The sequence below is a fragment of the Pimephales promelas genome, chromosome 3 (assembly GCF_988280905.1).
Source record: "Pimephales promelas chromosome 3, fPimPro1.hap1.1, whole genome shotgun sequence".
In the NCBI taxonomy this organism is placed as follows: Eukaryota; Metazoa; Chordata; class Actinopteri; order Cypriniformes; family Leuciscidae; genus Pimephales; species Pimephales promelas.
This window is the reverse complement of record NC_142771.1, coordinates 17,724,896-17,741,836: the sequence shown is the minus strand read 5'-3', so window position 1 is coordinate 17,741,836 and position 16,941 is coordinate 17,724,896. Positions and strand designations below refer to the sequence as shown.

The 16,941-nt window shown below is 37.5% G+C and overlaps 1 protein-coding gene across 7 annotated transcripts in view; it reads left to right on the top strand.

The window, feature by feature from the left end:
* Nucleotides 1-16,941, top strand: part of tanc2a (tetratricopeptide repeat, ankyrin repeat and coiled-coil containing 2a) — a 159,462-nt gene that overhangs the window by 110,887 nt on the left and 31,634 nt on the right. For all 7 annotated transcript variants that reach the window (XM_089128397.1, XM_089128398.1, XM_039685800.2 and 4 more), the window contains 2 exons: nt 12,444-12,592; nt 15,911-16,100. In XM_089128397.1, coding sequence (XP_088984523.1) covers nt 12,444-12,592; nt 15,911-16,100 — 339 coding nt within the window. The remainder of the gene's footprint in view (nt 1-12,443; nt 12,593-15,910; nt 16,101-16,941) is intronic.

Genomic DNA, 16,941 nt, shown 5'->3' with positions numbered 1-16,941 from the left:
TTCGGTTTTCAATTCGATCAAGTGTTTATGTTCTCTTCTCTATATTGGATTATGAAATTAATAAACCTCCCCTTTCAATCAGATTGAAATTTAGGATCGAATAAAGTGTGATTGAGCAGCCTATTCGATAACTAATGTATTATTTGGGCACAATATACACAATACATACACAATAACATAGCTGTTCTGTCTGCCCAGCGCTTCCACAGGGCCGCGCGCGGGTGTGTGTGTGTGTTTGTGTGTGTGTCCATACCTGGTCCATACCAGACACACTGCCAGTCTCCGTTCAGAATCGATTGGTTCACGGAAATTGGTGGTCTTGTTTTTAATATGTGGCTCCAGAATCGCTAGCAAAGCATCAAACTGTCCCGCTGACATTCTGAGGTAAATTTTGAATCGCTCAGGATAAATTCGCAACTCCTTGATAATGAACTCCTTCCTCTCGGCGCAATTTCAGGATTGGATGGATATTTTCTATTTCTTCTCTTTTCAATATGAGAGAGGGCAAAAATCATCCTCACTGCTTGACGAATCCATTTGGTATTTTTGCGTTTTTTCCCGCAAAGGTTTAATAAATAGGCTACGCAACGGACTCGGTGTGCAAGGTTTCTATGCGTGACGAATTTTTAGGTTGACGTACAGGAAAATACGCATACGAATATTTCGTGCTCAGTGTGCAATGGCCTTAAATATCGGGATAGCGTTTTCAACCGTGGAAATAGCTAATGCAGCAGAAAGATTTCAGAAGAGACGCTGAAGTTGCCTGCTTTCTCCTCGACAGACAGGTTAGTCAATGTTACAGTCTGACTTAATTTGTCATTGCTTGGTTGTGTACTTTATTATATAGACAGTATAACATTTATAGGTAAAAAAGTTAAACAAGGTCTTTGATGAATAGCAGCTATTGACTACTTTACTCGCAGCTATTGTGAAGGAAGGTGCTAAAAACAAGGTTTGTAAGTTAATTCGATAAATTCAGTAAGAATATAGAGATAATGATTGTAAGAAAATATTGAAGAAAATATTGCTCTCTGTAAGATTTTCTATAGCTTTCTTTTTATATATAAATGATCAATTAGCTAAAATTGTGATTTTGCTATGTGGATAAGATTGTACAGAGAATTAAAATTAATTTATACAGCTAGACACATAAATTGTACACATAAGTTAACACATAAGTTGCTGTTTTTTTTAAGTTACAAACCTGTTCACCCAGAGAAAAACTCGATGAAGTGTTACTACAAGACATCCTGTCATAGCATTTTTGGTACATAACGGCAACCGTAGATGCAATACGCACTTGAAAAAGCGAGGCGCTGGAGAGCAAAATTCGTTTGAATGCAAAATACTATTTAACCACTAGATGGGGGTATTTCCTACACAGAGTCCCTTTAAGCAGTTTTCATCTTTTTTTATGTTTTTTTTTTAAGTCGGTTTAAAGTAATTTATGTTGAAGTAACTTAACTTGGATGTTTAAGGCAGCAACTTTTTTACAGTGTAGAAAGGTTTTAAATTATATTTAAATGTATATTCTTGGTTATTCACGACATACTGAATGCCATCTTTTACTCGTCAAACATTAATTTCCTCTATGAAAAACAAATGAAGATATTTTGAAAAATGCCTCCATGTTTTTTGTCCATTAAATAATGGGGTTGCAATGTTGTTATTGATTCCAGTGAGTTTCTTTGTAAAGGCAAATCATTCTTCACAATATCTTCTGTTGTGTTCCACAGAAGAAATAGTCATACAGGTTTGGAACGACACGAGGATGAGAAGGACATGACAGAATTTTCATGAAGCTGTATCAACATGCTTAACACACAAATAATTGCAGCTATTCCCTCAGTTGGGACAAAAAATGGTAGACAAGTATGTAACAGTGTCATTTTTGATGCTCAAATATAGAGTTCTCACTTTCAATGGAAGTATATTGTTTTCTCTTTTCTGTTTTTCAGTTGTTGTTTCTTGGGTCATTTACACTCAAGTGTTACACAAGTAGCTCCCCTCTGTCCAGACTCACACGATTCTGGCATTTTAAGTAAAGTCTCTTGGCAAATCAAGTGTGAGTGTGTTTGTGTGTGTTGTTGAGGATGTGAGAATCTGCCTTTCCTCTATATACCACATGTCGTCTTTTCAGTGTTCTCTCAGGATTTCTATCACAGGAAGTCAGTAGGAAGTGTTGGAGTTGTGTCATGTAGTTTAAGGAGTCGGTACTGTTTGAATAGTTCACACTGTATTTGCACTCTTTTAGCTCCTTGCCCGTTTCATTTCATTCTTGAAAAAAGAGCAGTTGCATTTGTCAATTGTCTTCACATTTGTTTGTCTAGTTTTTGTGTTTGCAATACTTTGAAGAAAATCAAGGCTATGAGACGTGGCAGAGTATAAAACCTCATTGTAACCACATCAACACATATGCATTGTGTTTTGTGTTGCTTCTGCATAGTTTTTCCCACAGCATCATCTCCTGAATTTCTCAATAGACTGGCTGACCCAGACTGCCTTTCCCTTTTTACGCAATTGGTAGCAGTATGATGATAAAAGCTTTTTGTTCACTAAACACTTTTTTGTGTTTTCTGCTGTTTTTGAAGAAAGTGTATGGATGAGGCTTCTATGGAGGCTCATATTTATACTTATATATAATATTTTGAAGACAATTCTTATTGTCTTCAAAATATTATATATATTATTATCATAGATTTTGCTGACTACATACATTTATAATGACTTTTTTTTATCATTATTATATTATTGCCCAGGAAAATTCCAATGTGTCCAATCCTGATAAATTATTTATAATTTCTAATATTGTAAATATCTTACATAGTTAATCTTACATAATATATATATATATATATATATATATATATAATTTGTTTTCTTTTTAATGTGAATTTATCAGATTAGACACATAATTTGTCTGGAAAATAAATTGATAAATAAAATTTTTTGTTTTAAAGTTAGTTGTGGTTATAGACAGGTGGCCTCCACCCCAACCAGTTACGGCAAGACAGAAATGATGAATTGATCGTCTTGGGATTATAGTGAAACGTGACCTGCTTGCACCAAAGTCTCTCCCCTCCAATAGAAAACATCTTTCGGGGCCGTAAGGGTCAAAGAGGAACGACCCACGGCCCCTTTAGTTTAAGCATCCCCGCGCCTGTGACCAACAACAGTGTAATCCGACCCCCAGCCTTGCACACTTGGTTAAGCTCTACCATCTGTTTTTCGGCTTTGCTCCAGCCCGTCACTTTTTCAACTCTCTGTTTGTTTTGGGGTCGTCCTGACCGTCTCTTGTCTCTAGCTCTGAAGATGTTAATGACGTTACAGTCTGTACATGTACACAAAAGAGGGACCTTTCCTTTGGAAACCAGAATCTGGGTTTCCTCAAAGTCACTCCTGGCTTGGCTGGGATCCTTGACCTGGATATGCTCTAGACTGGTAAGTCTTAACCCGCTGCACTCTCGTTCAACAGCTTTTCATTCTGTTTTTGTGCAGGCCTCGCGTGTGTGCATGCGACACATGCCCTTCCAACATTTTTAACTGTGTTGAGCAGGGAACAGAGCGACGGGTTTAGTGGTTTCTTGCTGCTCTCGCTCGCTCCCTCCCTCCTTTTGTGGTGTTTGGACTCCGACTTTTCAGACTCCTCATGGTTCCTGTTAAAGCTTGAGCCAGCGGTTTCTCTGAAGCTCAGTAGAGCAACCAAACCGCCGTCGAAGTCCTCTCCTCCCCATTCACTGACAGCCACAAACTGTTCTGAAGGAGAAAAGAAGCAGGGTGCTCATTTTCTGCTCGGTCCTTGCGACTGCATGGACCCTAAAACGAACAGATCGAACTCTCCCCTCTCACCGTTCTCCTGTGGAGCTGGACACCAGCTGTAAGCAGGGAAAACCGCTTGTTTGGATTATGGATTTCGCTTTGACGGTCAGGAAGGCGTGTGCCGGAACAAGGGCCAGATGCACGTGGCAGAGGAGGAAGCGGTCTCGTCCATACGACCGCACGGGGCGAACCAGCCTTGGGGCGAAGCGACCGAGTCGGACCTCTTCGCTTTTTAGACAATGGATGTCTCACTTCTGCTGTACATCTCGGGCCTGTACGTCCAGTCTGAGCCTCTCCGATCAGTCCCTGCTCCAGTCAGGATGCTGCACCAGTCCCAGAGGTGCACAAGGTATCGTTGGAGATGAAAGTGATGGACAGAGAGAGGTGTACGGAGAGGAAGTTTGGGTGGGAGAAGTTGAAGGCAATGACGAGGATGAGGATGAGAACGAGGAAGAAGGACAAGATGATGATGATGATGAAGAGGGGGAGGACTGTAAAGAAGAAAAAGGTGAGGTGGAGATGAAGACAAGGTTGTTGAGGGGAAGCTGACTAAAATGGTTCTGATGTTGCAAGAGGGCGACGGGAATGCCAAACTCTATTGTTTTCATTCCATCCGGCAATAACGCACGTGTTGACTCTTTGTCTTTGATGCATGGAAACGCCGCGCTCTCATGCAGGCTGAGTGTCAATTAGAATGATGGAGATGGACTGGAGACCCGTCTGGGGTGTAATGCGTCTCGATTAGAGGAGATTTCAGAGTAGATGAGATGTATGCATGGCCGGGTTGTGAATGGTTTGAATTGGTGGAGCAAGAGTAAAGATTTATGGGCCCCACCGTGGCCTTCAGATGGCAGTCATCATCAGTACCGCTTACCTTGTTGTGGTCACATGGTTTTTGTTTACCCTGCAGGGAATATGTCTGTGTGTGTGTGTGTGTGTGTGTGTATATATATATATATATATATATATATATATATTAGGGGTGTAACGGTACACAAAAATCACGGTTCGGTACGTACCTCGGTTTTAAAGTCACGGTTCGGTACGTTTTCGATACAGCAAAAAGAAAGAAATGCCAGAGAAATGTCCTATTTGTTTAAAGAAAAAATATTTTTAAATAAGTGTGAGTTTTCCTAGATCTTGAAACTTTCAACTTTATAAATGGGGGTCATCTTTGAAGGATGAACAAATAATGTTTTGGTCATCACATTAAAAATAACATTTAAATATATATTTATTTATATAATATTTGAATTTTGAAGTGCTGGAAAAAGATGTGTGAAGTACTTGAAAGCATTTCACTATTCCAGCCAAACTGGTTCCAGTTAGTATTATTATATTAAATCCATGGTGAATATTGCTGGTCTGTGGACGTAAAGTATTACTAGTTCATTCACGGCACAATGTTTCTCCTGGTTTCCACGTCAGTGCTGTTTGATCTAATAGAGATCTACGGTTAATAACGGAGAAATGTGAATGCTTCTCACTAGATCTCGCAGCGATGTTATTACTTCAGTGGCGAATTCAAATGTTTTCTTTACCGGATCTCTTAGCGGTGTGTGTTAACAGTGTTGCTTGATCGAGATCGGCTCGCGCTGCACAGATGTTGCTGGTCCGAACTGATAAACGATCCATGAGAAGCGCATAATGAGTAGCGCAGTTTCGTTCTGCTTTCATTACGCTTGCCATTTGATGTTGCGCAACGTTGTGTTGGCCGCGTCAGCACGAATTTTGCCGGCAGGAAAAATGCTCCAAGCAGTCGTTCGGTTTGTATGCGTACCGAACCAGAAGCCTCGAACCGAAACGGTTCAATACGAATACATGTACCGTTACACCCCTAATATATATATATATATATATATATATATATTTATATTTGTTTTGTTTTTTACTTTAGCCTTTTTTCGGTTTAGACTACAGTCACTAGCACTTCCATATTGGTTGACATTGTAACAACGAACTCGTCAGTTCACTTTTAGCAATGTTTCATCATACATTGTTTTTCAAGGGGAGTATACAAATCTGAATATATTAAGAAACGTGAAAGGGTTCTTCATATTTTAGTCTTATATTCATGTTGCTCAAACAGTTTTTAATTTCAGTGGTACTGGTGGATTTCCGCGGGAGATTCGAGCATGTCTTTGCATCATTACGTCACATCTGTACACATAAAGGAGTTGTCTCGGCTAGTGTTTTTGATGGCGGATCCAGAAATGTTCAAACAGCAATCACCAGTGACAACTAGAGATTCACCCGCTTTGTAAAAAGTGGCTTGCACAGACTGTAACCAGGCCCATGTGAAAACAAGGATAATATCGGAGGGGCATTAAATGTAGTCACGCAATTGCTGATGTTGTTAACATTAACAATTTGAGAACAAAAGATCATTTGCACAGTTTGACCTGATATGATAAGTGATCATTAGGTTAAATTTACTGCAAGCCCCCCCCCCCCTTAGTTGGTCAGACTAAAAGTGGATGTTACTTACTTTTTCAGATGACATTTTCCAGTGAAAATTATTATGTTGGTCATACTTAAGAATAATCTATGATTCTGAATGACAGTATCCACACCGGCGCGCTGCACAGTCTCTTCAAACATTGGATTTATCCGCGCTATGCCGTGCCGAGGCACAACCCACGTAAAGTTGATAATTCCACAAATAACTGCAATTGCAGATTTCGAACAGAGATGGCGACAGAGGAAAAACTATGGACTGCACCTTTAAACAATCCATAAGATGATGATGATGTTCTAAACCAGACTTAATTTATTTTTTGGAACACAAGAGAATATTTAAGAGATATTTTGAAGAATATTGGTTGCCAAAAGAGTTTTGGTTACCATTGGGGGAAAAAAAAAAAAAAAAAGAAAAGAAATAAAGTCATACTGTTTTGGAACGTGTGTACGTTATGACTTTCCTTTAAAATGTTTAAGTAAAAAACAAGTAAAAAACAAAAAAAACATTAGCATAAAAAATACATTCTCTAAGAAAAAAGGTCTTACTATCTTGTGCAGTGTTGCTTCCCAAGTGAATTTATCTTATGCATTTTTAGATATTTTAATGAAAAACAAGTCAAAAAAGGCTTGTTAAAAAACTCGTTAAAAAGTCATTTTTGCTGTGCATAATAAATGTTTATTGCTTCTGTCACTGTGGGTACATTTAATGGCAACGAATTTCATTTTTAATAAAGAAAAACATGATATTGTTAACTGATACATTATTAAAAATTATTTTAATCAGATTTCACTTACAGAGGTGATTTGCATCAGACTTGTGAATAATAATTTTCATGTACTGTATGTTTCTCGCGTTCAGAAAGGGGAAAAACATAGAGGATTTGAATCATATAGGCAAAGACAATGCATTATTTCTGCCTGTTTGAACAAGGTCATTGGTCACAGTCTTTATAACACAAAGGAAATCTGATAGATCTCAATACCACGGTAATACAAGATGATCTGCAAACCAGTGTGGGTTAGCAGTCTCAAACAGCCACTTCAATTCTGGAAAGCAGACACAAGCGTTTCCACTGATTTGACACTGCATTTTTCATCCTAAAATGTCTCACAATGACAGACCAGATTTTTCTCTTGCTTATTTATTTAGCCAAGAGTTTGTTTGCAAGGCCCTTTGTTGTTCTTTTTTTTTCTTGTGCCTTGTATTTCTAAACCGCCAGCACAGCCGGTCCTCAGCTTGGTGCTTGGCTTGTTAGTTGTGCCGCCCTATTCAGACAGCCACCCTGTCATCGTGTAGCCGTCTTCTCCTCCCTGTGAGCCTTGGAGCTTTGCTTGGTTAACTCAAACCAGCTTTGGGATGTTATTTTCGGACATAGACTGTCTTGAAGCAGCATTGCTTGTGGGCAAATGTAATTCAGCCCATCCGATTGTCCCATCTCTCGCTTTCTGTTTTTCTCTGTCTCTGTCCCTTTTTAACTCTATTCATTATACTTATGTACCACCTGTGCTATATAGAAATAAATGATATGTCAAATCTGTCTATCTATCTGTCTATCATTCTGTCTGTCTAAATATATCTGTCTGTCTGGCAATCTGCCTGACTGCTTTCAGTCCATATATCTGTATGCTGTCTGTCTATATGTAAATTGCTGTTTGTCTCTCTGTCTTTATCTGTCTTTTTCTCTATATCTATGTCTATAACAGCTCACCAGCTACCCATAACCACCCTGGCTTCATAGCCTTTTGCTTGAGCAATTTAGTTAGAGTAATATTGCCCAGAATGATCTGTAAAGCATGTTTGAGAAAGAGCTCCAGTGTGTCCAACTGCTGCACTGTTATGGTAGGCCAAGTGTTGGCTTCACTGCAGTGTGGCGGTATATGCAGGCTTTTGCAAGTGTAGGAAACCCTGTGTCAGAGGCAAAGGAATGATTTTTGAATTGTTAGTTTAAATGTGCCCTGCCTTACTAACTGCAACCCTGCTATTAGAAGTTCAACGATTCTATTTTTTCCACCCTTTTTGCTGAGTCTTTCATTCTATGCAACACAAGCATTTTTTTTTTGCATGTGTGGTTTTGTTAGAAGCACATGTCATTGATTGCCTTTTATACGGCACTGATATCTGCTCTGATTTTAAAAGCCCAGCGGTGCATATCAAGGACTGCAGGTCTTTAAGTTTTACAGGAGGCAACGACCTGTGAATGATGAGGTTTGAACCCCTGCAATGCTGATGTGTTTTGCTCTTGTGAGAGCACAAACAGTACGCTTTCCCGTGGGACTGTCCTCCCCCAGGGGTGTCCGAAAGTTAAAGAGTGGAACTTTAAGCAACTCCTGTGGAGGGCGTATAACTTAGAGAGATGAGACAAACGACTTAAACATCTGAGGTTTGTGGTGTCATGATCCCTCCGAACCCTCGGGTTTGTCTCATGGATTGTCAGTTGATTCAATAATTTAATGAAATGAATTGCTTGATATGCTGATTAATGAAATAAAAAAAAATCACAGTTTTATTTTTGATTAATGTATTTATTTAAAATATTATTTGTAGTATATTATATTATTTACATTATTATTTGAATTGTTGATTTATCAAATTTTATTAAACATTAATTTTTGAAAGTCTGTTGCTGATTTGGGGAAGTTAAAAAAATACATTATTTTTATTTTTATTTATTTTTTCTATGGTTTGTGTTTTTTTTTTTTGTTTTTTTATTTAACAGTCAGAGACGTACATACAAACAAACCAACATAGTGCAGTAGTGAGCAATCTTGTAAATCCATAATTCCAGCAGTGACAAGAGTGATTTAAGTGTTTGATCTAAGTGTGTATGTACAAAAAAAATACATTATTTTTAATTATACGTTTTTACTATTTGCAACATACCTAATTCATGTTGTTTTCATGACAATTTACCTTTGCTGGAGTGAAAGGCAGTCGTAAATTTTTAGTTTAAGATCCCCATCTGATCCCAGTTATAACAAACCTGTTGGTCATGAATCACCTTTTATTTATCCCTTTTTTTTACTGTATTATTGCTCCCCGCTGCCCCACTCACCCACACGTCTCCAACCCCCTGCGGCCAGTCTGAGTAACAGATAGCTCATCATCGCTCGTACAGAAGTGCACTGATGATGAGTGATCGCTGCCCTTTTTAGCTCTGAGGTTGTCATATGTGTACATGTTTGTGATTGTTAATGGTTATGCCTTCAGATATGTGTGTGGTCCATAAATATGTGAATGTTTTTGAATGCTTTTGCATCCTCAGGCCTACCGTTAAACCTCAGATTGTGCATGTTTGTGAATCATCAGTTCAGAATGGTCTTTATTTTTCTATTCTCAAGAGCTCAAGGAAAACAAACCTCACAGACTTTATTCTTGTAATGAACAGAAGTTTCCAGCCTTGTGCTATTCCAGCTCCTGCTGGTGTCATTTGTGGGTTTCTGAACTTTATTATATGCTGTCACAAGTGACATACATCCCGCCGGAGGTACGGAGCAACGACACAGCGATAGAGGAGAAATTTAAGACGAATGTTCGGTTGAAGAAAAAATGAAAGAGACAAATGCTTCAGGACAATCTTTAGCATAGTTTCCATGACAACATTCGTGTTGCAACTGCATCACCGAATTCCCACGGGTCGACTCCTGTAGAGACACAAAATTCAAAACAGGAAACCGATTTGTAGGCTTGCTATATTGTCTGGGGAAAGTATTGTTCTTTGCACAGCCTTAAAAAGGTGGCTACATAGACTTTGACATGCATAAACAAAATGCGCAAGTTGGCAAAATAGAAATGTGACCAGCGCTTGTTTTCTATCAACGAATGAATCACTTTTACGAAAGCTGTATGGTTTATTCCTTGGCTTGTAACAAATAAATAATTGATTGGCATTAGAGTCGTTAGCTTTACTTAGTTGACTTTACTCTCTGTTGTACAAACAGCACCTTATGCAATTGAACTTTCAAATCAAAGATTAAAATGTTCCGATGATGTCCAAAAATGTCTTCAATTGCCATACTGTCTTTAGTCAACTCAATCTTAGGCTTTGTCCCGTAGATGCTGTGCCTGATTAGCGTAGGCTAATGTAGCATTTTATTATTTTATATCTAATTGTCCAAGCGACTTTTATTTTGAAGCCATTGTAAAATAGCCAATGTATATATGCCCAAATGTGCATGTTTGCTCCAAAATGCCTGTGTGTTCTGGTTATTACTGGTTTTGAGGCATATGGCCATTTGTATTCTTTGAATGAATTAGCATATTTAGCTGTTGCATCTGTGTTGATTGTTCTTGTTCATGATTCATTTGGTATCTGAGAGATATTTTTTTTCTTTCAGATAGTTTGTCCTTTTTAGGACAACTTCTAAAAGCTAACCATAGCTGCTGCGCAGAGCCACTGCTGAGGCTTTGGTTTATCTGAGAGAAATTTTGAGTCTCTGAGAACGGATTTGATAGTAAGACGAGAGGTGAGGCGACTCGCCCTGTATTTCTGGGAAAGACATGTTTGTTTTGCAGTCGGTTTTCTTCAGCTTATAGTGAGAGCTGAAAGGCATGAAAAAAAAAAATGAATCCTGAAAAAGCTCTCCTCGCTGTGGATTTAGCCACCTTGGGACACCTTTTCTTTTGAAGTATAAAAGTGGTTTTCAACGCACAGGCTCAGATGCTTCAACTGCGCTCGCGGTTCAAGAAAAGTTACGACACCCAGAACTCCTCATGATAAGGATTGTTAGATAGTTTAGTGTAATGGGGTGTTTTTCAGTCTTTTTGGGGTTTCGGCTTAACTCACTGCTAATTCACAACAGTGAGTTTGGAAGTGTGGGCTGGTTTACATGTCCTTTTCTGATGTGGTTTTAAAATATATATGATTTGTAAGCAGGTCAAAGTACATTACATGATGCTGATTGAGACTAAAATTCAGATGAGACCACAGGTATGCCGTGTAGAGTATGGATTTGTGACTGCCTAGTTGGTAGTGGACATTGGACAATGTGGAATTGGCCAATCATTAGAATTATATTATTGATGGTGAAGTCATGGAAAGCAATTTCTCTGGATGCCAGAATTAGGGCTGTCAAACGATTAATCCCGATTAATCGCATCCAAAATAAAAGTTTGTGTTTACATAATATATGTGGGTGCACTGTGTATAATTATTTTATATATATATAAATACACACACATGCTTGTATATATTTAAGAAATATTTTCATAAATATAAATAATTTCTATTATATATAAATATTTATATATATAAATAATCATTTTTTTCTTAAATATACATGCATGTGTGTGTATTTTTATATATATATATATATATATATATATATATATATATATATATATATATACAAAATAATTATACACAGTGCACCCACATATATTATATAATCACAAACTTTTATTTTGGATACGATTAATCGTTGGACAGCCCTAGCCAGAATTATTTTTACATACAGACTTTACATTTCCTGCCAACATTCCTGCAGTTTTGGCAGTACCAAATACATAATTACACCTAATTTTTCACAAAACATTCCCGTTTCCACTAAATATAAGGGGCAGAATTGTTTTCAACATTGATAATAATAATAAATGTTTCTTGACCTGCAAATCAGAATGATTTCTGAAGGATCATGTGACACTGAAGACTGGAGTAATAATGCTGAAAATTCAAAGGAATAAATTACATTTTAAAATATATATTAAAATAGAAAAGTAGTGTTTTAATTTGAAATAATTTTTTTTTTTTATCAAATAAATGCAACCTTGATTGAGTTAATATCTGGTTTGCATTATTACTTGTATTAAAAATCTTGATGAAATAGATCATTTTATTTATTCATATTATTTATATAGACAATTTTATGACTTATTTCAAAATAAAATAGTTTTATATATCTTAATATAGAAAAGAAAAATAAAATGCCAAAAATAAAACTAAATCACTGATATCAGCTGATAACTGTTATGGTTCAGACATTAGCTGAATGCATCCTTTATTGACATAAAAATAGTTTGGTATGATTATTATTGTTTTATCATATTCCTCTTGCTGCTGTTTGACATTAGCTTTATGTTATGTCAACAAAAGCCTTTAAATGGTTTCTTACTTTATAAACATGTTTTAATGGTTTTACCTCTATCTTTTTCTTTAACTCTCTTACAGGGGACGAAAGCCAAGAACTGGGTCCTCCTCCGTCTGTAGACGAGGCCGCCAACACACTGATGACGCGACTGGGGTTCCTGCTTGGGGACAAAGTGAACGAAGGGCCTGGTGGAGCACACTACAACATGGAGGAACAAGATGACCCCCAGGTTTGATGCATGCTTTTGATGCTTTATCCAGTCTCTCTCATTATTCTTTAAAAATAATAAGTGACTTTTTGGCCTTGTGATGATGGGAGGGAGGTGCTTCTCTGCAGCTCAGGGTTTTGTCAGTGGGCGGCTCCCCACCTCAAAAACACAGATATTCTTGCTCTCTAAATCATGGCAGATGTTCCTGGGTTTTGGATGAACACCAGTAGTTTGCGCTGGAGTATTCGTACAGTTCGAGTCTAACTAGGCATGTCTCAGACAGCAGATGCCGCTACTCTATTTACAGTCCACACTGATCTTACCCATGATTCTCCAGTGAAGTGAACATCTGCTTTTTGGTTTCAAGTGCTTAGAAACCCTTCAAGTCAGGAAAATTGAATCCAACATGTGTTCTATTCAGTACAGTAAGATATTAATTATGTCAGATGACATACAGTATAATCTCGGGCTGTTATTTTATATATATATTATAAATTAATTGCTTAATGCATGGATTAAATACTGATTATAAAAATGGCTTTAGAAGTCAATATATTGTCTGTTTTATTTTACGGAATTAAAGTCGTCTTTAATAAAGTCTTCTCAAACAAGAAATGTAGGGCGGGACTTGATTGTGTCCATTGAGAATTGATTGGATGGTTATGGTTTGCTATTGCTGTGACGTCATGTGAGTGACTGGTTGTCCCGCTCTCGTGTAAAAAAAAAAAAAAAAACGTCATCAGAGAAGAGATATCGCTGCACGAGGGAGAAGTTATTTTGTTTTAAGATTACAGTATTGAAAAAATGCTGTGCATGGATTAATCATTTATAATAAATACTGCGATATTAAAAATGATTTAAATTTTGAAAAATTTTGATTTCATGGTGACTTTAGGGGTGGTTGATTATGATTTCACTTTTTTTTACCTTACTTTTATTTTGCTGTTTGAACTTAAACGTTTGCAAAGTCACGACCCTCAAAGTTCAAAGCAAAGGGAGATATTTGCTTTTTAAAGAAATTGAATTTTAAGGGCTACAACAAACGGCTGTTAGGGACTACACGATATTCCTCCCTGTTGGTGACCTCACCAACCCTAAAATTTACATAAACCCTGCCCCCGAGACACGATTTATAGATTATGAAGACAGAATATGCTAATCAATGAATAGAAGATAACTACACATAAGCTACAAACTTTCATCAACTAACCTTTCAAAAATGTTGTCCACATGTTGTCACTTCTTCTTGAGTCTCTCCATCTTTGCCTGATTCCAGTTTGAGCATAAGAGGCTAAACTATTTTGAAATTTGCAGGACACAGTCTGTCGTAGTTCCGCCCTCTGTGTCTGGAGCGGCAGCTCATTTGCATTTAAAGGGACAGACACGTGGACAAAAGGGACATGTGGGGCATTTTGAGCCAAAAACTTGTATATATGTAGTAAACTACAACTATGTATATATTTTTCATATTTTTATAATATATTATTTATGTATTTTACCAGTATTTTTTTTACATAACTAATGAGGTAAAATTGACAACCATTATTAAAACAGTTATTTAAAAAACAAACTGCATCTTAACAATAACTATTAGTTATTGAAACAGCCTCGCCATTTTTAAAAAGAACGTTTCTTGAACGAATCACTTATTAAATTCCACTGGTTAAAATCAGAAGCGTTTAATTATCTCTTAATTGTTCAGTTTGACCTCATTGATGTGACTCCTAGTTGAGTCCAGGAATGTATCACACAACACAGGGCTCCTGCCGTCCACAGCTGGGCAGAGCTATTTCAGAGGCTGGTCCCTGCCAAGCGAGCGTGGTCACCGAAAGGCCACCATTTCTCAAAACATTGATTCAGAGCCAGTATCTCCCACGCTCACCGATGCCTGAATTGGACACAAAAAGGTGTTGACTGAGCTATTTAGAAATATTTGGGAAGTTATTGAGTCCAAGATCTGGTTCGGAGCACACTGCTGGTGAAAACTATTTTTTTTTTCAGGAGTTTTAAAATTCCAACGTTGCCAGTTTAGAAGTGCTCTTAAATCAGTTGAAGCTGAAGTAGTATTCTACTTAGTACTTAGTATAATACTTGTTGTATTCAAACCCTAGTTTGTGAAATCAGCTTTAAGAGTCTTATGTTGCATCAGAGCCCCAAGTTGTATTTTGCAAATTTGTCCTTAAATTGTTGTTTTTATGAAATAACATCCTTTTGGTTTGCAGTATCTCTTTTGGTTGCAAGAAATGTATTATCTTAAACAGCTTCTGAAGTTCATATCCATCTGAATGATGTCAGTGATGTGGCCTCCACCGCAGACCCAGAGTCAGACATGAACTCGTTTAACCACTTATTCTTTCCATGTCTCCTTTCCTCTCTTTTATACTCCCTCTTTACTTTTTTTCATTCAACCCTTTTATTATAAATTCTTGTTAGCTGTTTGTGTTTCTCACTTTGTCTTTCTTGCTCTCTCTCACCCGATTGGGTAAAGTGATCCACCATCCTGGTCGGTTTTTGTAGATCATATCTTATGGCCGACCGCAGAATGCCAAAACAACGCACTCATTTCTTTCTTTTTTTCCCATTTGGTTAAGAGTTAAAAATTCAACGTTCTCTCAGTCATATACCATAAAAAGCCAATAACGTTGTATTAAATTACATAATATTGAGTCACTGTGGAAAAATTGTTTAAGTCAGCCCAAGCCATAAAAAAGAGATAATTCCACATGAGTATGCAGTCCTCAGCAGAAATATGGGATAGTACTGTATCATTAAATACCAGTCAGCAGATTTCCACGTCTGGGGGCATTTTTGTGTGTGAAAGTCATTCAGCACTGCTACTTTTCTGTAAGAGGAACCTCATATATTATATACAGAGGGGTTCACGGAAGCCTGCAATATCCTACAGTAAATATCTGCAGTGTGAAATGAGTGAAACCTCGTTTATGAGACAAGCAAACCAAATGTAAATTATTTGTTCAGTTATTCTTATGTGAATTTGTTAGATTGAATTGAATGGAACAATTTCAGTAAGTGGTTTTACAAGTGATTTACACAAATTTGTTCTACTAGTGTTTCATGAATGAAGCCCGGTGAATGGTTTACCTTGAACTCATGCATGTTTATAAGGTTTATTTATTAAAAACATATAAGCTCAACCCTCTAGCACATGCTTAGTACAAGGTGTAGAAGGATTTTAACCAATGAGATTTCACTGGGGGCAGGGATAGTCAGGGCAGCGAAATAGAAAGCAAACAACTCATTTTGTCATTAATATTCATTGCTTATATAATTGTGGCAAGTTTGGAGTTGTCTAACTCTCTTTTTTTTTGTGATGTTCAGGGCATCTCCATGACCCAGAGGATCAGCCCATGCTCGAGCTTAGCTAGCAGCACAGCATCGCCCCCTCCAGGCAGCCCCTGTTCTACGTTGCCCGCTGGAGCCCCGGGCAACATGGGTACCCGAGACTGTGCTTACGGATCCATCACGAGCCCCACTTCCACACTGGAGAGCCGAGACAGTGGCATTATAGGTGAGAGAAGTTCTGTAGATTATTTTAGCAATAGAAATTAAAATTCATTAGTCATCATTAGGGCTTTTTTTAATCATTAGAGCTTTCACACTGCACTTATTGCTGCACAGGTTATCTTCGTTCTAAACACCACCTTCAACCCTGAATAAAGGAATGTTTCATACTTGTAATTTAATTGCAGGGTTAGCACCGCTTTTTACCTGGGGTTAAACCCTGCTCTGGAGATTAATGCGGTTAAAGGGATACTCCAGTTTTGTTTTGTTTTTGGAAAAAGGCTCATTTTACCACTACCCCAGAGTTAAACAGTTGGGTTTTACCGTTTTCGAATCCATTTTTTTATAAAAAAAAAATATTTTTTGATATTTAGAAGAATACCAGTAACCAGACAGTTTCTGGTCTCATTGACTTCCATAGTATATATATTTTTCCTACTATGGAAGTCAATGAGACCAGAAACTGTCTGGTTACTGATATTCTTCTAAATATCAAAAAATCGGCTAAATGGATTTGAAAACGGTAAAACTCAACTGTTTAACTCTGGGGGAGTGGTAAAATGAGCCTATTTCCAAAAAAAAGTGGAGTATCCCTTTAACTTCGCATTGCAGTGCCAAACTTGTACAGTGTGAAACGATGCAGTTGTTTGAATGTTACAACTAGATGCTTAGCAACCGACCACCAATCACATGCCTTATATTACTAACGTGATTTGGGTAGTCACGGAAAGTAAACACTACGCGATCTACCTGTCATTTCTGCGTATGATAGGATGTCAAATGGCGATGGTAAATGTGACATTTGCAGTGAAGAAGAGACCGTTTCATTCTTACCTTTATAGTTTGAA